Raw genomic sequence first — 27,110 nt, forward strand, 5'->3', positions numbered from 1 at the left:
CTGGTGAAGCTGAGACTAAACCCAAGTGTTGGGACTGTGAAACCAATGTTCATTTCTCTACACCACGTCCTATTCTAGCCTAAAAATATACAGATTACTTAATTACAGACAAAGAGGGGTTTTTTCTTCTTTTTTAAAAGCTTTAATTTATTTTAGACAGAGGGGAAGGGAAGGAGAAAGACAGGGAGAGAAACATCAATATCTGATTGCCTCTTGCATGCCCCCATCGGAGACCTGACCTGGCCCACAACCCAGGCATGGGCCCTGACTGAGAATCGAACCAGAGACCCTTTGATTTGAGGGCTGGTACTAAATCCACTGAGTCACACCAGCCAGGGCACAAAGAGGTTGTTTGTTTGTTTGTTTGTTTTAATATATTTTATTAATTATGCTATTTCAGTTGTCCCATTTTCCCTTCTTCAGTCCCGTCCACCCTGCACACCCTTTCCCACCCACATTCCCCCCCTTTAGTTCATGTCCATGGGTCATACTTATAAGTTCTCTGGCTTCTACATTTCTCATACTATTCTTACCCTCCCCCTGTCTATTTTCTACCTACCATCTATGCTACTTACTCTCTGTACAATTTCCCCCACAAAGAGGTTTTTTAGTGAATGCTAAGAATGGCGATCTCATTGGATTTAGAGTATTCATTTTAGAACCAGTGAGCAAAATGAAGTTGTAATGGAATCTCCTTTACATATTGCCGAATGCTGAACCTGAGCACTCCAGGTGTGCAGCATGCCCCACCAAGCAAAGGTTCTCTCACTTTTGATCATGCTGACATCATTGGCTCCATCGCCTATGGCCAAAGTGACAGCACTTCTGTGTTTCTTCACCAGTTCCACTACTTGGGCTTTCTGGAGTGGTGTGACCCGGCAGCACACCACAGTCTTACACATGCAGGCAAGTTCCAGGAGATCATTCTTGACATCACTTTCTAGGGCATGAGCCTATTATTTAAAAAAAAATCCAGAATAAGACAAGAAACAATAAATCAGAGCCATCATTGGGGAAGTCCATTTCTTACTTCTCAACTGATTTCTAAACAGTTTAATTCACTTCAACAAGTCATTGTTGACTCAGGGTCACACAGGCAACAACAACCAACTATAGTTGTGAGTATTAAGCTCCTCCTAATCACCAAGGAATTTTAGAATAAATATTAAAGACACAATGCCCTTGCATGTCCTCCTTGACATATTATCATGCTTAACTAGAGAGAGATACAGTTCAATGCCAGAGAAGTTTCAGAGTCTCCCAAAATAAGGAAAAGCAAAAGACAGAACCTATTTACCACCTCACCAAGTTTAGAATGAACTAACAAAATGGTGATTTGTTTGTTCTCATGATGGAATTTTTGTTTCCTTTGCATTGTTGTTTGCTATATTTAGTGTTTGTGGTAGTGGTTAATGCACGGGTCAATGAAAAGCAGACAATCTGGAGGTCAGCCCTTAAAGAACATGGTAATTAAAATCAGAAGAGGCCTGTGCAAAAGGGTGGCATGCAGAAAAAGGTGCTGCCTCTGACAGGGTTTTCCAACCACTTCCACCCTTGCTCCTCTCCAAATATGTAACAGCCTTTACATGTGCCAAGAAATTACTGAAAAAGAAAGTATAATACTTTGTGATCAACTGTGTCATCTTCTTCTAGGAAACATCTTGCTGTACATTAATTAATAAACTTTAAGTCACCATATCTTTGAATGAATCTTTAACAATATATTCATAGCTCCTCACAATTGCCCCCATATTCTTTTTGAATTCTGTCGTCTACCACCACCTTTAAGTTTCCTCTTTACTCCCATCACACCAAACTGCTTATTCCATAATTTGACAGTTCTTTCTTGCCTCTGTGCCTTTGCACTGTTGTCACCTCTACCTGAAAACATCACTTCCTTCAGGAATTCTTCCCTAACTTTCCCATAAGGAAATAAATGTGTCTGCCTCTTTGCTCTCAAAGCACTGTGTTCATTCCTCTTTATAGTATTTGCCATACCACTATGAGATTAGTGGTTCCCCCAGATGGCAATCCTTAAAGCAAGGTCCATGTTTTACTTGCATCCTATCCTCAGGTTCTAGTACTGTGGACATGACATGTTTAGTAAATGAAAACAATATGAATAAAAAGATCGGTGAATGACTATAAAAATATGCACTGAGGTAGATAATTGCCTTGTCAAGGTCTATAATTCCAAGGGGAGATTGTGAGTTAGCATTCTCAAATATAAATGCCCTTTCTGAAAGAGAAAGCATGTAACTGGTCCAGAATAGTCCCCTTTTCTTTCTTTTCCTTTTTGTTTATTATCAATGAGTGAAAAGTTAGATTTCCTGGCTCTAAGGAAGAGGACCCAAGTACATTCTGCAAAGCAACTAAATTTAAGCAAATTGTGATTATAATTTTTTAAGGCTTTTGAACATATTATCAGAAACATGGTCAGTTCTTAAAGTTCACTTAAGTGAAACATTTCATGGTTTCACAAGCTTCCAGCATTGAAGCTGAAGGGGTTATTGAGGATCTACCTTAGCTCTTTCAGGATATTTAGAGACAGAGAGAGAACAGTGAATGTTATCACCTAAGTACTCTGACCCACCACACACTGGCTTCTGCAAGCCTGAGGGAAAGTCAAAGGGCAGCTCATTAGGGTTTCTTTCTATATTCTGGTCCCTGGGCAATTCAGGTTGGAGGCCACCAGCTCCAAGTCCCAGCTGACAGGTTTATCATTTTCAGTTGCTATTCGTTTGTGCAAGAGAGAGGTTCGTGTCATCTGGACAAACTTTCAACTGAGCTTGGCCGGCAGCTGCGCGCTGTAACTTTCCATGGTGTAGAGGGCAACACATCATTACGTCTGGAATCCAGCTGGATAACGCTCTAAGCACTAAGAGCTAACAGACAGCTGATCACGGGGGAAAGTACAATATACTCATATCCAACTTCTTTTGTCCTCTAAGAAAATGTCTAAAAGAAGATACATTTATTTTCCACAGTCCAAAAGAGAAAAACGATCATCAAAGTGGAAGAAAAATATGAGATTAGCTCTCTTTTTTGCATATAAATGATAACTTCACTGGAGTGTAATCAGAGCTTTTGTTTTCTAAATGAGAAACTCAGAGGAGCATTTTGATATTTGTTCAAGATTTGGAACCTGAACTACATTAAAAGTACAATACAAGTTTATTCTATTACGACAAGAACCAGATTTCCTAATCAAAGCAAATTGTTTGGCATTGCTCTAAAATGCTGCTATTTAGAAAAACCACCAGGGTATCTTAATGGCAATAATTTGGTGTGGTAATTCTATGAAGGTCGGGTTGTATTCCACAAATCACAAACATTAGCAGGAGCAATAAGTGTAATACATTCATCCAGTTGCATTATTTCAATTAAATAACAGTGAACTGTGACACTGTCCCTTAGAAAAGCACTTAAACAATACTGCTAAACAGTCTATAGTCATTAGGACAAGATTGATATTCTATGAATTCAGCATATCTTTGGCTCCTCCCTTCACTGTGGAAGTTCAAGCAATAATGTATGAAATATATATTAGAAGTTTCCTTTCCCCTCACAAACAGGAAATGATGGTGTATGCCTTGTTTTCAGTAGTGCCATTTGTTTGGAAAACACAAAAGGAGAGCTCATTATGACAGCACAAAAGAGACAATTACTGGGGTGAAGAAGAAAAAAGAACAAAAGTCTTAAGTGCACTCACCAAACTATGACCATTTATGATTAAGGCATAATCTCCTGTTATGGTTTCTTCTACAACTGGTTCCAGTTCCAGCTGCTGCTGTTTTTCAAAAACTACAGTGGCCATTGGAAGGACTTCTGTTTTGTCCAAACATATTTTCCTTTGCTTTCCTTAAAGGCAAGGGGCGGGAAAGTAAATCATAACAAAGTACACAGAGCATATCTTTTAACTCTAACAAGAGACTGGCCTAGAGGTAAATCCATTTTGTCATGATTTTGATAGACTGTGGCACGAGATTCAGTTTCAGTAAGCGAGCTTAATAATTCTTTGTGACAGAGATACAAGAGCAAATTTCCAAATTCCACGAAGTAGGAGGGTAAACAGATACAAAAAGAATCATCTTGAATGTTCTAAATTATTTAAAAGTTAAATCACCATCTTGATCTGGCCTTGAACTAAGGACTCTTGATAAATTTGGTATATAAGATTGTCTGAATTTCAAGGGCTTAAGAATCACTGATCTAGCATATGATATTGTTAAATAATGAAAGGGAAAGGCTAAAGAAAATTCATGGCATCTTGTAGGAATTCCAGGGCATCTATGTAGTAAATAAATTAATTAATTTGTAGAATGATGTAATATGATCCATCTTATAACAGCAGGCTTCTAAGGACAATAAACTTGACAATAAAACAAATGCTAGCATTTAAAAATCAGCATAGGCATTATAAGGGAATGTTTTAAGTGAAAATTTTACTCATCTGCTCAAACAACAGAGTAACTTTTCTGAAAAAGAAACTACAGACACCAAAGTGTAGTGGGTTGTTCCAAATGAGAACACCCTCCAATGTCCCAGCTCTGATCACAATAGAACAATCCTGCCCACATCCACCTCTGCTGTCTAAGAGGAGGAATGTATGGTGATTCAACATCCTTAAAAATGGCATTTTGCTTCCCTTCAAAATGCAAAGATGATGCTTTGAAACAAAGGAAAATGTCCTCTCCAAAGACCCTTGGGTGACAAGCAACACAGGGCAAGCTGACATGACTACAGAACTCGCAGCCACAGCCAGGGAGCTACCCAGCAGACACTTCCTGAAGATGAGCATCAAAGCCAGCCACCAACACTCCAGGCCACAGCTTGCATGTACAAAACAAGTGCCTAGGAGAAAATGGGGAGTGAGAGACAGGCCAGAAAGTGGATGTTTTGGCTTGGAGCAAAATGAAATGGTTCCCCAAAGATCTGTCCTACGTAGAAGATGTTTAATAAAATGGGTTTAGGCTGTAGCTCCTCCGAAAGAAGAGAGTGTTCCCTGTACAAAAACAATCACTGTAGTCTTCAACTTTCTATTGGAAAATGTAACACTAATTATTTACATGCTAAGTTCAAAAAAAAATTCTTATCTGCTGGCTCAACATCTCCTTCTGCTGTTCAGGGCCCAAATCACAGCCTGTGCTTAGGAACCCAAGCCACCCGAGGTGACACAGCCCTGGCTCCAAGGATGATATCATGCATTTAGTGGAATCAGAGAAAAAGGTTTGTAAAGTCAGATTGCTACGTGTGAAATTCAAGGAGCAAGGGTGGGGTGGGGGAAGGAAAGCAGGCATGAAATTTATTGTTTGGAGTGGGAAGACCAGATTTTTGCCTCAGATAACCATGTCAGGGAATCCTCCTCATAGTCAGGAAAATTTACAATCCCATGTAATGAAGAAAGCAAAAGAGACAAATTCCTCAGAAATGAACATTTCTCTGACAATGTTGCAGAGATCCTAAATGGGGTCCTAAGAAAGCACCAAAGAGCAAACATCTCCTGAGGTTTCCTTTTTCATGAAGTTCTCACTCTCTGTATAAATGACTCAATCTCTGTTTTCCCCCTGGAGAATAAAAACATTCCAAAGAAGGGTGAAGTTCATAAAAGTATTGGCTGAAATTTTATTTACTTAGGATTTTCCCCCCTAAACTGTCTTCCTAACATCTCACATGAACCCATTCCAGGCAGACAAGGGACAGTGTTTTCTAACTCTGCTTAAACTCCCTCCACACAGGCCAACCCTCCTCACCGGACTGGGCTCCTGCATTTTCAGACCTTTGCCCACACTCTACAGCTGTCATTTCTTTTTCTTCCTGGAACTTAGCTCTTCAAGTACCAGCTGGTTTTCGCAAAAACAATTTATTAGAAGGGCAGAAACTATCATAACTCCGTTCAATGAATATGAACCATACATTTTTGTAGGCACGACACACAGTGCTTAACCACAGAATACAAATAACACATGCTAAAACAAAAGAGTGACTGTTTTTTCCAGGCGTTGTAATGAAGGGCAGTCTATTACAATGCTGGCATGCAGAAATGCATTAATGGTTGGAGCAACCACGGCATTCACAGCCCCACGCCACCACAAAAAAAGCAAAGCCCAGTTAGGCCCATGTTGGCTTGTATGCAACCTATAAAGAAAAAGAGATTGTAGAGAAAAGAGTCCTTTTGTCAGTCCTCTCAAGGCACTCTATATTCAAACATGAAATGGACTTCTTAGGAAATGGATTGAAATCATATCATGTTTAAAAGAAGACAATCTTGACTTTGATGTAAGAGCATTGGGCTTGGAACCTGAAGACCTGGGTTCAGGCCTAAGGTCTGCCTCTGACAGCTAGCCCCTTGGTAAGTCAGTGGCAGTCCCAGGCTAGAACCCAAGCCTTTAAATCCCTAGTCTTGATCAACTACACCAAATAGGTTTACCCATAGAATCTGTCATAGGCTGTCTCTAGATTGGGACAAAGACACAGTGACAGAAGAGCAGTTAAGGAACAGTATTACCCTGCCAACAGTAAAAGGAGAAAGTACATGAAATTTTTATTTCAAGCCCTAGTTCCATCCCTTACTACCTGTGTGACCTAAAGACATTAAACCTCTGAACCAGGTTAGAAATTGGTGGAATGGTACCCACCAGTCAGACTGGTTGACACCAGCTATGAAAACTTGGGCAGCTCTACAAGTGTGTACTAGAAGATCTCTGAGATTACTTAGAGCTCTAAAGTTTTACCATTTATGGTAGAAACTTAACTTACTAAAATGTTTTGCCTGGGTCACTAGCTGTTGGAAATTAGGGACAAGATGCATTTTGTTTGGCCTGCATAGTATTAAAAAAAATCTGTATGAGTTTGTGGACAAGATGATGTTCGTCTTACCAAAGTCTCCACTGCTCCCTAATGTCTTATTCATTGCCCAGATTACACAGCTAATGTTACCTTCCTGTTCTTGAAGCCATTTGCATTTGTGACCCTTGCTCATTCAAACAAATAACTTTTTACCAAGTAGGTTTTCAAAAAAATACAATGTGTATTTTGTTGATTAAGTAGAAAATATGGAGTCCTGGCCAAGATAGAGGCATAGGTAGAAACCCTTCTACCTATCTAAACCAATCTAAACCATAGCAACCAATCTAAAATCAATAAACAACCAGAAGCACCAGAAAATCAAACTGCATGGAACTCCAACAATCAAGGAAATAAAGAAAAAAACAAAACAACCAGACCAGTAAGGGAGTCTGAGGGGCAGGGGCTGAGCACTGAGCTTGGTGGAGCTGCACAGGAGGGTCCGACTTAAGGGGAAAACCGAGCCTCAGAGCTGACTGTGGGCTAAGGCTGGGGTTGTCATGGTGAGGGATACTTCCAGTCTGACATGAGAGTCTGTTGGAAAGTACACTAGAGATGAGCAGGCAAGCTGCATTTCTCCCTCTCTGGCCCCTCCCCCACAGGCAGTGCAGCAAGGAGGGTTGCCTTGCTGGGGTGAATACCTAAGGCCATGCCCCTTACAACTTTTCAGGTGCACCAAGACAAAGAAACATGGCCCAAATGAAAGAACACAGCAAAACCTCAGAACTGAGTGATGAGGACATTGCCAACCTAACTGATGGAGAATTTAAAGCCCTGGTAATCAAAATGCTCACAGAACTGATTGAGGGTAATGGAAAAATGAAAGGACAAATGAAAGATACCCAAGTGAAATAAAGCAAAATATTCAGGGAACCAACAGTGACAAGAAGAAAACCAGGATCCAAAGCAGTGATTTGGAACAAAAGGAAGAAATAAACATCCAACTGGATCAGAATGAAGAAACAAGAATCCAAAAAAATGAAGAGAGGTTAAGAACTCTCTGAGACAATCTGAAACATTCCAATACCGAATTATAGGGGTGCCAGAAGGAAAAAGAGCAACAGCAAGAAATTGAAAACTTATTTGAACAAATAATGAAGAAAAACTTCCCCAATCTGGTGAAGGAAATAGGCTTCCAGAAGTCCAGGAAGCCCAGAGACTCCCAAAGAAATTGGACCCAAAGAGGAACACACCAAGGCACATCATCATTAAGTTACCCAAGATTAAAGACAAAGAGAAAATCCTAAGAGCAGCAAGAGAAAAGAAGACAGTTACCTACGAAGGAGTTCCCATAAGACTATCAGCTGATTTCTCACAAGAGACCTTGCAGGCAAGAAGGGGCTGGAAAGAAGTATTCCAAGTCATGAAAGGCAAGGACCTACATCCAAGATTACTCTACCCAGCAAAGCTTTCATTTAGAATGGAAGGGCAGATAAAGTGCTTCCCAAATAAGGTCAAGTTAAAGGAGTTCATCATCACCAAGCCATTATTATATGAAATGTTCAAGGGACTTATCTAAGAAAAAAGATCAAAAATATGAAAATAAAATAACAACAAATTCATAACTATCAACAAATGAACCTAAAAGAAAAGAAAAACAATGAAAACAAAAACTAAGCAAATAGCCAGAAAGGAACAGAATCAGAGAAATGGACATCACACAGAGGGAGATTGGGAGGGGGGGGAGGGAGGAATAGAGGGGAAAAGATACAGGGAAGAAGAATCATAATTGGTAGGCACAAAACAGACAGGGAGAGATAAAAATGGTATAGGAAACAGAGAACTCAAAGAACTTATATGTACAACCCATGGACATGATCTAAGTGCGGGGAATGCTGGAGGGTTGGGGAGGCAGGTGGAGGGGGGATAAAGGGAAAAAATTGGGAAAACTGTAATAGCATAATCAATAAAAAATACTTTTTAAAAAAGTAGGAAATATATCCTAGGTCTATCACCAGTATACTTCTCAGAAGCTGTGGAAACACTTCATGGTTGAATTAGTTATAAGACATGAGTTTTCTAACAATAAAGCCTGTGCTCAGTGAAACATGGAATGAGTGAGGTTACCTGAAAGCAAAATTACATTCTCAGTCTGTTTTCTTTTGGGCAGAAGACATATATGTGTTGGTGAAATGTAATCAATGCATTAATCTTCTGATAAGCCATGTCAGAATTTCACTGTAGACTTCTGGGCATGCCCTCAATACTAAAGCAGCTATGGCAGCAAAATTAACACAGCACTTAAAGTGTCTAGAATGGTTTCATGACACTAAATAAGCCTTATGCATGATAATCATGAAAATTACATATCCATGTTTATGAAATAATCTAAACATATTTGAAGGTTTCAATGTAAGCATTTAGGTCATTTCTTCCCAATAGCTATTATCACTTAGATCCTGTCCTTCTGATACACTTTTTTTTGTTTGGTTGGTTTTGTACGAACTCTCACTGAACTCAAAAGTATAAAACAAGAAAAGTTAGTGGTAAAATTTATGATTTCAATATTTCATCTCCAAATCTATGGGCTTTAATATACTGTACTTTGCCATGTATAATGAGCACCCGTGATTTTGTGTGCATTGTACATGGGATTATTATACCCATGGTATGTAATGATCATACCCATGTATAACGTGCATCCTTATTTTTCCCTCAAAAAATTTGAGCAAAAACAGTGCACATTATACATGGAAAAACACAGTAAGTAACCAAGATTAGAATTATAGAGCACCTCTAGCAATAATTTTTCTTAGATGTCCTTCCTCCCTCATTCTAATATTAATAAAGGTAATATTAAAAATGGATTAATTTCTCTTACATAGAATTTTCTACCATGCACTGCCTCTCTGTCTTAGACTCTAAAAATGAGGTGATAACCAACTCTGGGTTGAAATAAACATCATTTGCCAGTCAGTTAAGCAAGGTGGCCTCAAGGGTCCTGAAATAATTCGCCTAGGTAGAAATTATTTATTTTTTCCCCTTGAGTATCTTTTTCTTCTCATTAAAAAAATGGAGATAATTTTTTCCTACTTGTAAGAATATTGAATAAATACTATTGTCATGTCAGATAATACAAAGAACCATAAAGAAGAAAGCAGCCATGATCCATACATAATTTAATCACTCGGGGAAAACAACTTTATGTATGTCCTCCACAGTTTGATGGGCAGGTAGATAGATGGATATGAGTATAGATATACAGTGTTTATACATATACAGGGGTCAGCAAAAGTAGGCTTACAGTTGTTTGTATGGAAAATAACACAATAATAAATAATAATGCAAGAATAAGCTTTTGTGTACTTACAATTGTAAACCAACTTTTGTCCACCCCTGTACATACATACATATACATACATACTTTTTATTTAAAAAAGGGATCATATACAGTACAAGGTTTTATAATCTCATCTTTTATTTAAATATATCCTGGATATCTTCCAATGTCAATAAATACATAATGTCTTTAATGACTGCATAGTATTCCACTGTGTGTATATAGCATAGTAATTAATAAAATTCCTGTGGCTGGTATTTGAGTAATTTCTAACATTTCATTATCATAACTGATACAGCAATGAATATTTCTATATATGTATTCCCCATCTTAATTCTTAATATTTTTAATTTTTAGGTCAAAATGAAGCTAGAGATTCTGCATTTTAACAAATGCCCTCAGTAACAGTGATCACTCATTATCATGTAAGAGTTAACAGGGGTTACTTGTCAATGCATAATTTTAAAGGCTAACAGTGGAAATGATTGGAAATCATTTTTTTAAAACTAGCTGGGGAATGTTGGAAGCCTGAAGACGTTAATTCACCACTGATGTCAAACTTGTCTTAGTTTGTCACCAAAATGAATAGAATTTTAGGAACATGCAGAAAGGGCTCGCAGGAAACTATAGAATGTCTTTCTACTTTCTCAACTATGTGATCTTCCTTTGCCTCTCTCTCCCTTCTCTCCTCTCTGCTCTTCCTCCTTCCTTAACACTTACCTGAGTTCTTCTCTGACTTCCTCTGCCGAGTTCCCGGCTATAATGAACACTTCATTCATGTCGTCAGTCAGCATGTTGCAGGCATAGCCAATGTTGATGGCAGTTTCTGATACAAAACAAAGCATATTTCAGTTAGAACATTACTTGATAATATAAGTACCCTTTGTGCTGTATTTCCTTGCACCTTACGGGTTCCCTTAACGTCAGACAGAGCATAATGGTGATCAAATGCAAGAGATGCAGAGGGAAAATCACAACCCTGGCTCTCATGATCACATTTACCAATTGCTAAACCCCTGGATTGTTAGCAAGATCTATGAGTCCTCAGTTTTCTCATCTATTTTTTAGCAGAGGTCGCAAATACAGCCTTTGGAGAACTAAAATACTAAACTTAGCCATTTTTCAATTTTGATATGGTAGGCAAATTAAAAAACAATGCACAAAATGTTCAGTTGAACAGCAAAAATGCTCTTATGACATTTTTATAGTTCTCCCATAGGCAATGTTGTCATTTTCCCATTAAGTGAATGGACTGTGGCTACTAGCTGACTGGAAAATCACATGATATTGGGCATTCCTTCCACTACTGTTACAGAAATACAGCCTAGGATATTTAGTTAACCCTTCTATTCTCAATAAAGTAATTTGATTCTAATTCTATTGAGTTCTTAGACTCAACCTAATTCTATGGAGTCATTAGATTTCTCTGTCCTAAGTCAAGAAAGGCAACTGATAAAATCTCAGCATATCCTTTGTATAAGCCACAGAAATTAAGGCTAAATAATAGTAAACTTGTGGATATTCAAACTAATTAAACAGCCATGCATACTGATCAACATCAAACCCCAGGAAGTCTGTAGTAACACGCCACAGAGGTCAACTTTCTGCTGTTTATTTTTTTGTGACCAGTGATTTGGGTGAACATATAACAGATTTATTATATCTGAAAATCCTCCAGTGTTCTAAAAATACCTAACAGGTAGATCTGAAAAACATGTGTTCGCCAGTTAACTGAATATTTCTGGGTTACTGAGGGCCAAACATAAAATCATTTTTGTTTTAACCATTACTGCTAGCAATAGATCCAGAACGTATTGATCCCCTCTTCTTCCTTAGGAAACACAGTATTGTGAAGATAACCACTCTTCCTCTGATGGACTTGGCATTTTGTCATGCCTGAAAGTGGGTCAACTCTCATTATACCACTGCATGGGAAGACCCGGAATTCAGCCAAGCTGCACCAGTACAGCTGTGGTTGGTGTTAAAATACCCAAATACTTCCATACCATCTGATAAATGGTTGCTTCTCTGAGTCTTCCCAAAGCCTGCTCACTACCCTGATCCCACCTCTAAGATCCCCAAACCTCCCTACATAGCATCAAGAGACTGAAAGAGTTGTCCTAAGGTCTCCAATGTTGTGCTTCAGCACTATACCAGCCTCTGTCCTCATTGGAGGCAGTGCTCATATAAACCAATAGTTAAACATTTTTAATTCCATCATTGTCTATAGGTTTAACTATGTTTAAGAAGTGAGTTAGTTGAAATTCAACAGACTACAGGGTATACTATAGAAGATATTTTCTTAATTTGTTTTTGTTTATTTTTAAATAGTAAATCCTTTCTTATTTACTCTTTATTCTATTTTTCCATTACTATGTGTCCTCCATATACCCACCCCCTTGCAATCACCACACTGTTGTCCACGTCCATGAGTCCTTCTTCCTTTTTGCTTAATCCTTCTACCCCTAACACACCCACCACAAGCTGTCATCCAGCCCTCTATCTATAAGTCTGTGTCTATTTTGCTTGTTAATTCAGTTCAGTCATTAGATTCCACATGTGAATGAAATTATATGGTATTTGTCTTTCTCTGACTGACTTATTTCACTTAGCATAAAGTTCCCTAGGTCCATCCATATTGTTGCAAAGGGTAAAATTTTCTCTTTTTTTTACAGCCAGGTAACATCCTTTTTATATTTCGACTTTTTCCTATATGGAGGACTGGGGGGAAAATATCTAATTCAACTTCCTAATTAGTTAAAATTTTACCATATATATCACCTTCTGTTCAAAACATCATTATCCATTTTCAAATTACCTTGTTTGTCTCCTGTTAGGATCCAGATCTTAACATTGGCTAGCAATAAACTTGTAACCGTTTCAATAACACCCTCCTGTAACTTATCTTCTACAGCAGTGGCACCTAGAAGCTTCATTGAAAAATAGGGAACACCTACAGTTAATGCATGCAAACAACAGTTAAAACATCTGCAGCTTTCAGTCATGGAGTTTAGAGGTCAAAGAACATGAATTGAGGGTGGAAATTATAATGCATTGTTATAGCAAGCATCCTATTGTGTGCAGAAGTGCATTGGAACAGGCCCAAGAGGAGCTTCTCAAATCAAGCCAGCTGATAGGCACACCAACTAATGGCAGAGATCCTGGAAGTTAGCCTAAACAATCAGAAGCCATTTGGGCTTTGTAAGGACTTAAGAACTCCCAGATGCTTTCCCACTTATAACAGCATGAAAGGGCCCAAAGGAGAGCCCTTATCTCAGTCAGGTTCACAAAAATGTAGAGCCATTCTCCTAAATTAGCACATCAGCAGATGACATAAACTAAAAAATGAAGTCCTTCTGCAATATTTCATCCAAAGATGAAAAAGGTGTGCTCCCTAGTACCTCACTGTAGCTAAGCATCCTGTCCACTGGGGCCTCAGGGAAGGGTGGTTTCTAGAATAGACCGTATTGTCATATTCTGGGCAGCACAGATATCATCTGAATCTCATGGGTCTAAGACAGTTCAGAGCTGCAGGCCCACTCTTCTTGGCAAGTTTCCCTGCTCTAAAAAGGTGGGTCATAAAGCAAGAAGCGAAAAAAAGAACATCAAAGACATATTAGAGGTTGACAAAGAATAGTGGGTCTCCAATCTTCTACTGTTGGGAGACTTCCAATTACATAAGCCACATTTAGTAGAAATAATCCTCTAGGCCCTCCAGGGCCACACATGGCAAACTCAAAGCCAGCACAGAAAGTGTGATTCAGTGTTTGAAAAAGTAACATCTGCTGTGTGCAAGATGATTTAGCCAATGGATTACTCTTATGCTAGCTCTCTAAACATATACTATCCTCTTTGTAAACACAAACCATCATGCTTCGAAACTCATACCATCAAATCCTTTTCAATTTCTTCATACAGCCCAGCTATCCTGTTCATCCCTGCTCATGTGCAGCAGCGTTTGCATCTTCAAGCATCTTCTGCCACTCTTTAAAGTACTCGTCATCCAGATCTCTGTATGCAATGGCCAAGGTTCGAAGGCCTTCTCCTGCAAATTCCTGCCAGAAGAGACATTGATTTAGGAGCCATCCCAAAATAATCATCACAGCAAAAAGAAGAACAACAATAATGGGTAGGAAGTTTTGCAAATTCACTTTATCCCAAGAGCACAACTTGGCTATCCTGACCTTCAAGTTTTTAGTACCCTTGGAAATGGGGGATAATGTTTGCATTTTGAATATTATTTGTATTGGGTTAAAAACATTCAGGGGAGCTAGCCCTCCCCCAAAAGACAATTAAAATGCCTGTTGAAATGTCCCAGTTGAGAGGTGATTAATGGTGCCCGTGAACTGAAATATCCATTTGAAGCAACATATATACTGGTTTTCAACCTGTCCTCCGTCTAAAGGAAGTCCTCCTAACAATGAGAGGAACCCAGCCTGTTTCACGGCCCACGGTACTCAGCTTCCAGTGGAAAGAAAAGGACCCTCGGAGGAGCCACAGCTCTCAAACCAAAAGCAGAGGCTGTCCACAGAGTCTTGTCACCTTCCCCCTAACACTACAGCTATGTCTGAAATGAACTCAGTCCTATGTTTTCTTATCCTTGAAACTTTCCACAATAAAAAGATAAGAGTCAATAATAGATGAATAAATAGATGTTAGGTAATAGAAGTTTAAGCCTGTTAATTAAGATTATGTTATAATAAGCTCTAGGGGAAAAGGGGAGAGAATGGCAGGAAGTCAATATAAATGTTTGCTTTTGAGAAGTAGGACTAAAAGTGGAGGCTGACTTTTTATTCTAGATCTGTAATCAAAAAGAAAGAAAAAAGAAAAAAAGCTAGCCCTGGCCAGGTGGCTCAGTTGGTTGGAATGTCATCCCATACACCAAAAGGCTGTGGGTTCAATTCCCGATCAGGGCACATGCCTAGGTTGTGGGTTTGATCCCCAGTTGGGACACATACAGGAAGCAATAGATCAATGTTTCTCTCGCGCATCGATGTCTCTCTCTCTCTCTTTCCATTCCTTTCTCTCTAAAATCAATAAACATATCCTCAGTGAAGATTTTTTTTTAATTCTATATGAAAGTTTCACTTTAATAATAAAAATGGTTTGAAACTTTAAAGATACCATCGGGTCAGGTAAGTTTTTAAAAATATAATTTTTATAAACTGTTTTCTATGAAGTTTGTATTTAATAACAGGTCAAATTAGTGGCAGAATTATGCTTTTCCTTTCTTAGTAAACTGACAGTCTTAAATGTAAAGTCTAACAGTACAAATAAATAAATAAGTAAATAAAAGTAGGAGACTGGCAGTGGCTAAGTGTCTCACATAGCCATGATAGCTAGAAACATATGTAGATTGCTCTGGGGGAAATGCTAAAAACCTCCCACTTCGCCTAGGCCTCCTGTGGCCATTTTATGGGCCTGCATACTGTAAGCATTTTTATAGCCGTTTCTATGCCTTTGGGTATTGCCATTGAACATATCTTCTCTGTGTGTTTTGGCTTATGGAACACACACAGGTTTCTGAGCATGCACAAGTTAAACCGTGACACATCCTAATTAGGTTAATGGAAAGCAAAGTCAGTGCACAGACTGCAGTGATGTGGTTTAGCCCAGAAAGACCATGAGAAAAATTCTCCAAATTTATCTTGTAGGCAGTTGGTAGCACATTGGATGTTGCAATCACATGTACCAGCCCTGCCTTCCAGGACCACCCCTGGCTCCCCTACTGATCTGAAAGTGGAGTCACTGTGGTCTAATGATCTTTTGTCCTCTTAATTCGCATAATGCTTCTTTGCCTTTAACTTGCAACATCGCTGGGCATTACAATGCTTTCCACTCTGTTCTGTACAATAGTGAATCAACTCTAAGAAGACATTACAAAGGGGAACAGATGATTTAAGTTATTTAATTAGTACTTGAAACACAAGTTAGATCCTAAATGAGCATTTGAGCAGGGTTGTTTCCTATCATTAAACATTTAAATCAATAATTAAATATAAATTTAAAACCTCAGAATTTGAAAGCCAAAATGAACGAAGTGAATGAAGCAAAGAGCAAGTTAAATTGATATTACCTGTAAAAATTTCTTTTGTGCAGAAATGTAAAAAGACCAAATTAGGCTTCCTATATTTTTGTATGAAAGGAGAACATATGAAAATTCAGGGCCTTGGTGTTTGAGCAATGGCAAAAGTCAGATACTTATGATTCCAATGTTGTTCTCATAAAAAAAATTACAAAGACCATGTCGGCCTTCTGGAAGAGATTAAAACGAAATCAAGAATGCTCTCTTGGAAAGAGAAAAACAATAGCTATGTTTATACCCAATATTACTAATCCATCGTTCTTTAAACTTAAAGTCAGGCAGAGTTTTTAAAATTTGTTTGTTTGTTTTTTAAAGAGTCAGGGAATGTTTTGTATTAAACATAGGGCTTGACAAAGAACATGAATCCCCAATAATTTTTTTAAAGGAGAGAAACCAAGAGGAAATGAGAGTTTTGGCCAGTTGCCCTTAAAGTTCATATTGGGTTAAACAGAACCTCAAGCAAGTACTACGGAGACAATTGAATCTCAGGTTCAGACCAGGTAATGCCCATATTAATTCATACTCTTTTTAAAAAAAAGTTTGCTGAAGATCATCCCTGCTTCCTTCAGAAAGCTTTTGGAAAGAAATTATGCATAGCTGCAGAATGTATACAATTGGTAACTTCACCTAGGGAATGTATGAGGGCTCACTGTGATTTATGTCCTGAATAAAAGGACCATTGGAAGAGAAAATTGGCTACCGAGACTATTTTCCCCTCACCCTTTAAACACAAGCCTAAGATTTTCACTGGGGATGATCATAAGAGATTTTGTGGGTGCCGGACACATTGGAACCCAGGTGAAAGCAGCTGTCCAGCTCTTCTTCCTTGAACCAGTCCAGTCTCCCAACGGGCACAGCCCCAAACTACAGGGGAGTTAGAGCAGGTTTCCCTAGGTGTCCTGAGCCTTCCCCTGGCTGGAGTTCAGGAACCCACATTCAGTGGCTACGTCTTGGCTGTGTTAATCCACCTGTGGTGAGACCAACCAGATTCTCAGCAGGGCAGGGGGTGGGTCCAAGTGCCAGTTTCCAGATATTTACTGGCACAGTTCCCTGTGGAACCACTCTCCACGTGTTTTCTATTTCAGAAGTCAGATCATTTAGCTGATATTTTTAAAATGAGGCCTAACCATAGAAAGTGGCCAAAGGGCCGCTGTGCTAACCTTAGACAGAGGCACTTACACTGATGTGGTCTGACGTCAAAGTCAGAAGGTCTTCATTGGATGGATGAAGTTTTTCAAACAGAATAGTGTCTGCTCCTTTGGAATAAAGCTTTATCTGTCCTTCCGGGTTTCGAACTGAAAATAAAAAATTTTGGAAAGTAGATTTTAATCAGTAAAATCTGTCAAAACTGGGCTCTTCCAAGGCTCTAGCCAGGCAACTTGGAAATGGGCATAATGTTTTAGCCAGTAGTAAAATATTCAGTGTCTTTGGTTAGAAGGTCACTACCTAAGTCACTTGGCTTTATTCCTGTTTTATTAACTTAGAAATATTTCATCTACTGGAATCCTTTGATTTCCCAAACTCAGAAACAGCAATTTTATTCTGGTGTGTATGACTTTCCTATTATCCTTGCTTACTACTTCTGTCAAGGGTTGATACATTTAAATTAAGCCTGTATTGAGTAGCTTTATTTGCCTGTCTCCTGGTGTGAAATTCAAGACCTACTGTAGGAATAACAATCAGTGATATGCCAAATGATCTCCATATGCATTGGTTTATGCATTAGTTCTCAGCCTTTGCTAACAAATTTCATTGCCCCCTTTACTTCTTGGACAAACCCTTCCTTTCTTGGAGTCAAAATCCTGGTTGTAAGCATGCCTCACAGAGGGCCTTCAAAATTAAAGTTTCTATTGTCTTCTCACTGGAAGTCTGTATTAGTTTGGCTTTGTTTTTAACCTGCCCCCCACCCCAGGGTGTAAGGATGATAGCCTTCACCAGTCTCCTCTCATCTCCCATCCCCAAGCCTTCTCCTGGATGTCCTACAGGTTACTGTCAGACAAGTCTTTTCTAAAATGCAGAATACTTGGCCTACCTTTGGAAGCCTAGTTTTGGAAGCCTGGAAGTTTGGCACATGTTAGGCACTTAATTATCTGTTGAATGAGTGAATGAATGAATGAATGAATGGCATGGCATAGCATGGCATGGCATGACAGTGTTTTTCTTTCCAGGAATGGCCTACCATTTAAGACAACTGGTTGGGTCACAACTTCGTGGTATGAATGCTCCAACCCTCAGAAGCTCCATCGAATCATAGATTATACATGCTTTTCACTCAATTATCATTTTTTTGCTAAAGATAGAATGCCTCAAAACATATGAACATAAATATGGACTACTATTAATTTAATAGGATACAAAATTTAGAACTTGATTTAAAGAATAAAAATATCATAGTACAATGGATTACTTTTCCCTCTAACAAGCCTTGTCAACACTTCATCTAATGCACCCTTGGAAATGTTTCTGAACTGTGACTTGTCTGGGTTCATCATCTCTTCTAAGATCCTTGGTTAGTTTCCTGGCTGTCGTAACTCATGCGGTGTTCTTGTATCTAGCACTAATTGCCTATGTTGAGAGGAGAGAGAGAAACAAATATGCAATTTATCTAACCGTTCAAGTGGGTGAGGGGACATTTATTCCTAGGAAAGGCTTCTTCTTACTTTTATAACAATTCAACTTAATAGTTTCCTCATATTTTCTTCCTCACATCACCAGAACTATAAAAGCAAAGTAGGTATAGCTTACATTTGCCAGTGTGACTTCTCTATGACCTTTTTTGATAGTCTACACTAGGAGATCCATTTTCAAACATTTGGGTCTCAAAACCCCTTTATACTCTTAAAACATCATGAGAAATCCAAAGAACTGTTTTTATGTGTGTTCTATAAATATTTACCATATTAGAAATTAAAACAGAAATTATATGATATTAATGGTCTTATGACATATATAATATTACTATATAGTACATATGTACTATATATTACTATAATGATCATTATTATATACTACAATTCTATAATACTATATAATATTACTATGATAATTATTAGAATAATAAATATATTATATATTATATTAACATAAATAACATTTCTATGAAATATAACAATATTTTTCCAGACAATAAAATGGAATTTGGAGAATGGCATTGTTTTACATCATTACAGGTCCCTTTAATGCTGGGCTTAATAGAAGACAGTTGGATTTCATATCTGTTCCTGCATTCAATTTGTTGTGATATTATACAGCATGTGGCTTTTATGAAACTCCACAGAATACTCATGAGAAAAAAGAATGAAAAAGACACATAACATTAATATTATAAATTCTGGGGGGCCCTGGCCAGTGTGGCTCAGTTGGTAGGAGGATTGTCTGGTGACCAAAGGGCTGTAGGTCTGATCCCTGGTCACATACGGGAGGTAACCAATCAATGTCAGTGTCCCACATCAATGTTTCTCTCCCTTCCTTCCTCCATCCCTTCCTCTCTCTCTAAAAGCAGTGAAAAAGTGTCTTTTGGTGAGGATATCTATGTACATAAAATGTGAGGTCTGTCTTAAAAATACCCATCCATGTAATATGAAAAATAGAGACACTATTGAAGAAGATAAAAGATGCAAGAAACACTGTACATAGGACAATGACAACTCAGTTCCCTTCAAAGTAGGCATCTTGGGACCTCACACAGTTCTCCCAATAGTCATTAGCTGCCCCATCATACTTTCCTGAATTGTATCGATCATCTGAAATCTTTCTTTTCAAAGGTGATTTTAGTTTTGGGAAAAACCAAAAGTTGGAGGGCACCAAATCTGAGATGTACGAGGACTGAGTCACCTGGGTAATTTAATGTTTCACAGAAAAACTCTGCATGAGATATGATATATGAGTGGGTTCCTTGTTATGATGAAGCTGCCAATAACCAGTTGCCCATAGCTGAGGCCTTCTGAATCATCTGAATAGTTTCCACAGAGGAATGATCAAGCTTAACACAAAATTTGATGCAGATTCATTGCTCTCTACTCAGTCATTTTGAATGTGATGGCCACACAGTACACATGCTCACTCAACAGTGTCTACCACCTCCACTGACTAGTATAGTGAAGTCATCATTGTTCATGCATGCACATTCCAACCCACTCTCCTTGGCTGCCAGGTTGCATCAATGTCATGTAAACCATTCTCATTATATTATCAATGGTGGGACTTCTGCATCCTCTGAGAAAAACTCAGTGTTTCCTACAGTTCCCCAGACCACACATTGAGAAGCACTTGTTTATGGGAATCATAAACCCATGATGATTTGTGCAATCCCTTGGTCTCAGTTTCTACACGTGAAAAGATGTTTTTTTAAAACTCTAACTTTTAAGGTCCTTTCAGCTCTACAATTTTCTTATTCAATAAAAACTTTCCATCTCTGATGCCTTGTCTTAACCCAGTATTAGTCCCTCTAATGGGCACATTTTCTTTCTTCAATAACTAGCTACTCCTCCTACATCCCCAGTCTCAATGACCAGATTCACCACTCACTCAGTCCAAATCAGATACCTGGCCATAATTCAAAGCTCCTCCCCATTCAAATCCACACATCCATTTGAAGTCATGAATTTCTCTCTCTCACCTTCTTTCTTGCCTAGATGGTCACATTAACCTAAATGATTTTACTCTTTCCAGCCTTGCTTCCCCCATGCTCTTCTGTCATCCAGACAGAATCATCTCCCCACTATTGCTTGGAATCTTGCTATAAAAAGTTGGAATCTTGCAATGACCTTAGATCAGGTGCAGATTTCTTAACATGGCATAAACAGAAATCTTCAATATCTGGCCCTTTCCAGCCTATTTCCTACCCTGCTTCACCATCTTCTCAATACTACTACACAGAACATTTTTCAATTCAATCTTCTCCTTAGTTTCAAGTTCCTGGGACATGGTGAGCACTTAATAAATATTTGTTTAACTGAGTTGAATTATAATTATGCAAAATTCATTGAAAGCAGCAGCTATGCCTTTGTGACATAAGGGAAAGAAAAAGGTCAGAAATAGTTACAGGTTTATTCTATAAGAGTAAATGCAATAGCAACACTGTGAAGGGTGATTAATAATTCTGTTTTGCCATATCTCAGTGGGGTGGCTGTTCATACATTCATACAGAGGAATGCCTGACATATGGCAGTGTGATTTGTACTTTGGTAATCATTAAACAGTTTAGGGTTGAGCAACCCTATCTACAGATCTTGAAAGGGCTTTTCAAGAGCTGTTATAATTTATTCTTCTTTAATGATTACCTGCCACTTACCTGTAGTAATAACTATCTTTAAATTGTATCTCTGTATTTTTATTTACATAATTAGTAGACTCTGTACTTCTAAAACTATATAATGAGACGTACATGTTTATCAATATAGTAGATTCTAAACCCTCTTACATAATTCTCTATAGAAATCTATTTTTATTTGCATAGTTCTAAATTAAATCAGGATCCTTGCTCCAAAATGAGAGTACTACTGGTATACATTTATGATTCAATAACTAATAGGCAAAAGGGAAGGAGGAGGAGAAGGAAAAAGAGGAGATGAAGAAGCAGTACGGCAGCAAATGCCCAGGCCTTTTCACATCAGGGTGTTGTCCCCACAGACAAAGCATGTGACGATCATGAGACTAGCATTGTTTTTTGCCTTGTTATCAAACAGAGACTTTTCTATCCACGCTAAGTCCCTCTTTCAGATTCTGCCAGATTAAAAACCAAATAGAACCAAAATAGAGCCCTCAAGCCTGCATGCATTTTGTGGTGGAACATTATTACCTTTCCTCATATGGGATCTATTAAGGCAAACATCTGATGTTTGTGGTTAGGCTGTGATTTCTCCACAGCCTGTAATGGTGACTGATGCTGGGGAAAAGCCAAAAGTTTCCCTGTGTAGCAATCTTAGGTTTTTGTCAACACCCTCAAAGCCAGTTCTGGGCCAACCCAACACCAATAACACCTCCCCTGAAGCTGTAAATGGAAGATAATTCCCACTGCTACATTAGGCGGACACTTAGAGCCGCATGTCTGTTTGTCGGCAGCATCTGTGATGACTGCCTAGAGCCTGTTATCAAAAATACAAAAATAAATATCCACAGATGATGTCTGGTTTTGACCTGCTGAGAGTAATCTCCCAGGGCTAGTTTCCAGTAGTTAAAGATCCAAACCCCTACAATTACATATGCAAGCATTTTCAGCAGTAGAAATTGATTTACTATGAGGATCAGAATATTCATAAGTCACAAAATATAGGGTAACATTATATTTGAAAATCATTTATGGAACTTAGTGTGTGCCAAGCGCTGCATTTGGTCCTGGGAAGCTTAAGAAGACTAAGGCATAGCACCTGCCTTCAAGTAGTATACACTCTTAACAACTGCGAAAGTCACGGGGCTGGTGTCGCACTCATGTCAGGAACAGGGGACTCAAGAGAACAAAGGAGAATACAGTTATTTGGAGAGTAGGAAAAGAATTGAGAGACTAGGTGACATTTGAATTAGACACTACCAGGTGTGTACGAGTTCTCAAAGAAAGAAGTGGAGAAAAGGAGGGTTCTAGGCAGGGGAAATAGCACACACAAAGGGTGTGGAACTGTGCAACGCATGCCCAGAATGCTGAGGTCTGAGGAGCTGGGGCACAATATCTGGGGAAGCGGAAGAACAGTTAAACTGTCGTCAAATTGCAAATAATCTTGAATGTCATCCTAAGGACCTTATCCTTTCAGTTCTTATCCTTTCAGTCACCAAGGTTTTTTAAGAAGATGATGGCAGAATCAGCCCGGAGTTTTAGTAAGAATGCCCTGTTATCAGCATGGAGGATTATTTCAAGGGGGATGAGTTTTGAAGATATTGCAATAATACAAGTAAGCAGTGATGAAAGCATTAACTAAAGCCATAGTACTGAAAATTAAGAGAAAAGGAAAGAAGACCTTTACAATAAAAAGGGGCCTTGGGGGCCATTTTTAGAAAGTTTACTATAACACCTTGAGAAGGAACAACTCAGAAACAGGGTAACTACTGAGGATTCTATAGGGCAAGAGATGCTGAGGCCTGAGTGAAGAGAGTAGCAGAGAAGGAAAGACATTTGAGAAATGCTCCAAAAAGCTCTGGGAAATTAATGAGCAATATTTGATGACCTATTAGTCCAGGGAAGTTGCCCCAAAACTGTGGCCCCCTGACCAGTAGTATCAGCATTGGATAATGTGGGAGCTTATGAGACGTAAACTTTTTAGGCCCCACCCAGACCTATTGAATCAGAAATCTGGGACTGAAGACTGGCAATCTGTGTTTTAAAAAGCCCTTCTGGTGGTTGTAATAGGAGCTAAAGCTTGAGAACCACTAGCCTAGGGGCATAAAGGAGTTGAGGTGTCAAAAGTAAGTGAGCTACAATGGGGGTTAAGAGACCAGACTTGGAGAAAGATAGATCTGAGTTCAAATATATGCTCTGCATCTTACCAACTGTGTGATGAGTCATGTGACAGATGTGTGAAAATCTTTGGTACATTACTTAAAATCTTTGAGCTTTAATTTCTTCATCTTCTAAATGGAGTAATATACTACTACAAGAATTTAATAGAATAGTTCATTGTAAAGTGTTCAGTTTACAGATAGGCATACAGTACAAAGGGATTGTTAACAATTTTAATAAGGGCTACGGAAAGAGCAATGCCTCTGAAAGAAAGTTCTATATTAGACCCATTAAATTTGAGGTAACCATAGTACAACCTAGTGGCAGAATCTAGGAGAAGACTGAAAATATTTGTAGACCTCAGAGAGAGATTAAAGCTAAAGAACTATATAGGAAAGACTCAGAATATAGGCAATAGCTACAACCATGTGAGTGGTCAAGATTATCCAAGAGGAGAACAGAAAGTAAGGAAAGAAAAAGACGCCAACACTGAAGAATAAGACAGAGGGTAGTAAACAAAGGAGCTGGAGAAAGAAAAGACAGGACAAGAGGAGAGCCAGGAGCAGGTGAGGTTGCAGAAGCCGAAAGAGGAGTGTTATGTGAAGGTCAACAGTCTCAATATTACAGTTTAAAAAGGTAGATAGGTAGGTAGGTAAGTAGACAGATATGTAGATGATGAGATGGATGGATGGATGGATGGATGGACGGATGATAGGTATAGGCAGGTAGATAAAGAAGGCAACTGCTGGGGAAGTTATGAGGTGATTGGAAACTTCTGAGAAAGCATTCTTCTTGAGTAGTGGCAGCAGAAGCCTCATCCTAATAGGCTGAAAAGATAAATAAAGGTGAGGAGCAAAAACTGACCTTAAAAAAAATAGATTGTGATAGAAAGAGAAAAATGGAGTGGCAAAATCTGTGGAGGTTGGAACATGAAAAATATCTTTAAGGAAGTGGTATAATAATAGAGTTGTGGGCTAAAAGAGGAAGTTAGTGAGAAAGAAGAAATCAAAGACACAAGGAAAGAAGGGGAACGGGTAGAGTCTTCAGCTTTGAAAAGAAATAAAAGCAGAAAAAAAGAATGAGTAAAGTTACAGCTTGGGGATGAAGGAGGATAAGGGAAAGTGTAAGGTGATGGTGCACATTTCTGAACACCTCTATTTTTTTTAGAGAAACAGATGAATTTCGTTTCCAAGAGTGAGGAGATCATGGCAGAGTCAAGGACTTGAGGCAAGGGCAAATGTTTAGAACATCTATTACAAGGACTGGAAACAGGAGCAAAGTAAGGATGAAAAGTACATTGACGTAGTACCAAGGGTTAGAGCAAGAGTTAAAAAGCATTATTTGTTGTGGTGCTGATACAGTCTCTGGTGATGATCTCCAGCAATGCAGGTAAACAGAGTAAATGAATGACAATGAGGAATCTGATGATGTTGATGATGTTCACAAAACAACAATGTTGACAACAACTAACAGGTGCCATGTCAGCCAGGAACTCGCCCTGCACCAGTGTTGTATAGTGACGAAATGAATGGGCTTGGTGGTCAGACCTCCTAGATTTGAATTCCAGCTCTACCAGTTCAAGCTTTGTGGCCTCGGGCAGGTGACTCAGTTTCTCTGTGTTTCAGTTTTGTTATCTTCAAAATATCATAAAAATACAGTACAGTTTTTGTGACAATTAAATCAGTTCATGTAAACCAGGGGTGTCGAATTCATTTTCACCGGGGGCCACATCAGCCTCGCAGTTGCCTTCAAAGGGCCGAATGTAGAGCTCCTTGCCCCTACATAAGGAGTAGTTGCATTCATACAGTCCTAAAATTATATTCAGCCCTTTGAAGGCAACTGCGAGGCTGATGTGGCCCCCGGTGAAAATGAGTTTGACACCCCTGAATTGTAGAGCGTTTAGAACAGCGCTGGACACATAAGAATGTGTTAAATGTTAGTTGTTACTATGGTGTTGAGGCTGAGGCTAAGTTGAGGATGACAGAAGTTCATAAAGTTACAAAAATATCACAATTCTCAGCCTATGACCAAGAATGAAGTCATCCTTGAGAAGTATCAATATAACAATAGTATTATACTATCAAAGATTAAAAGTAATCTCAACTATCAACCATACCTATCACAGACATCCTTTTTCTGATATTGTTGAAATCCAAAAAGGCAAGCAGTTGATAAGTAACTAGTGTTCCCAGTTCTTCTATTGTTATTGTCTCTGGGGTCCGAGACTTAAAAATGAACCCCAAATTTCTGGCTGCAGTCACTAGAGCCCCTTCGTCAGGTGATTGAACTTGATAAGTCAGCTGTCCTGAAAGGAAAAGAAATAAGTGGATTAAACATCAACGAAGAAAATGGGTTTTAAAAAAGGAAAAGAAATAAATGTATTAATACTAAAAATAACAGCTAACATTCATAGAATGCCATTGCCAACTCCAACTCATTCTTCAACACTGAATTCCAATGCCAGCTCCAGAAATCAGACCTTTTCCACTCACCAACCAGCTGGACCAGGTGCTTATTCTGTGGGATATCCATACCAACAGTTTAGCCCTTGTCATCTTATTAAAAAATACTTGCCCTGGCTGGTGTGGCTCAGTGAATTAAGTGTCAGCCTGTGGACAGAAAGGTCGCCAGTTCAATTCCCAGTCAGGGCACATGCCTGGGTTGCAGGCTGGGTCCCCATTTGGGGATGTGCAACAGGCAGCAGCTGATCAACGTATCTCTCGTACATCAATGTTTCTCTCCCTCCCTTTCTCTCTCCCTCCCCCCCTCTCTAAAAATAAATAAATAAAATCTTAAAAAAAAAGAAAACTTGTTACTGAGTATGCCTTTCCACTCTGCTGGAAGTTTCTTAGGTCAGAAACCACATCTTTGTATTTTCAGTAACAACAGGTATGGCATGAAAGTTTTATAAGCTAACACATTTAATATATATTAAATCATAATTCTCATGGCAAGTCTTGAAATAGGGATTATTAAAATTATTATTTTCAGCCCTGGCTGGCGTAGCTCAGTGGATTGAGTGTGGGCTGTGAACCAAAGGGTCACAGGTTCGATTCCCAGTCAGGGCACATGCCTGTGTTGCAGGCCAGGTCCCCAATGGGGGCCACACGAGAGGCAACCACACATTGATGTTTTTCTCTCTCTCTTTCTCCTTCCTTTCCCCTCTCTAAAAATAAATAAATAAAATCTTTTTAAAAAGTATTATTTTCATTTATACTGATGAAACTTATGACTAAAGAGGTTATGATTTTTGCAAAGTTACATGGTCAAAGAATAATGGAGCAGATATTCCAAACTCCACTTCACTCTGCCACTACAGACCTTTCCATGAGAAGGTATCTGAGAAATCCCCTGGGACTGAAATAATCAAACCTGATGTTAATCTTTGACACTCGATATTGTGTATGTGCTGGGGTGAGGGTAAGAGGGGAGAGGAGAGAAGAAGAATGAAAAAAATAACATAAAAATAA

The 27,110-nt window shown here is 38.7% G+C and overlaps 1 protein-coding gene across 1 annotated transcript in view; it reads right to left on the reverse strand.

The window, feature by feature from the left end:
- Window positions 1-27,110, reverse strand: part of ATP8B4 (ATPase phospholipid transporting 8B4 (putative)) — a 195,559-nt gene that overhangs the window by 35,993 nt on the left and 132,456 nt on the right. Inside the window, 9 exon segments of the mRNA XM_036033364.1 lie at window positions 770-953; window positions 3,713-3,808; window positions 3,810-3,861; window positions 10,847-10,952; window positions 12,945-13,056; window positions 14,015-14,059; window positions 14,062-14,181; window positions 17,391-17,506; window positions 25,757-25,945. Of these exon segments, the coding sequence (XP_035889257.1) occupies window positions 770-953; window positions 3,713-3,808; window positions 3,810-3,861; window positions 10,847-10,952; window positions 12,945-13,056; window positions 14,015-14,059; window positions 14,062-14,181; window positions 17,391-17,506; window positions 25,757-25,945 (1,020 nt within the window).

This window comes from Phyllostomus discolor, chromosome 1 (genome assembly GCF_004126475.2).
Source record: "Phyllostomus discolor isolate MPI-MPIP mPhyDis1 chromosome 1, mPhyDis1.pri.v3, whole genome shotgun sequence".
In the NCBI taxonomy this organism is placed as follows: Eukaryota; Metazoa; Chordata; class Mammalia; order Chiroptera; family Phyllostomidae; genus Phyllostomus; species Phyllostomus discolor.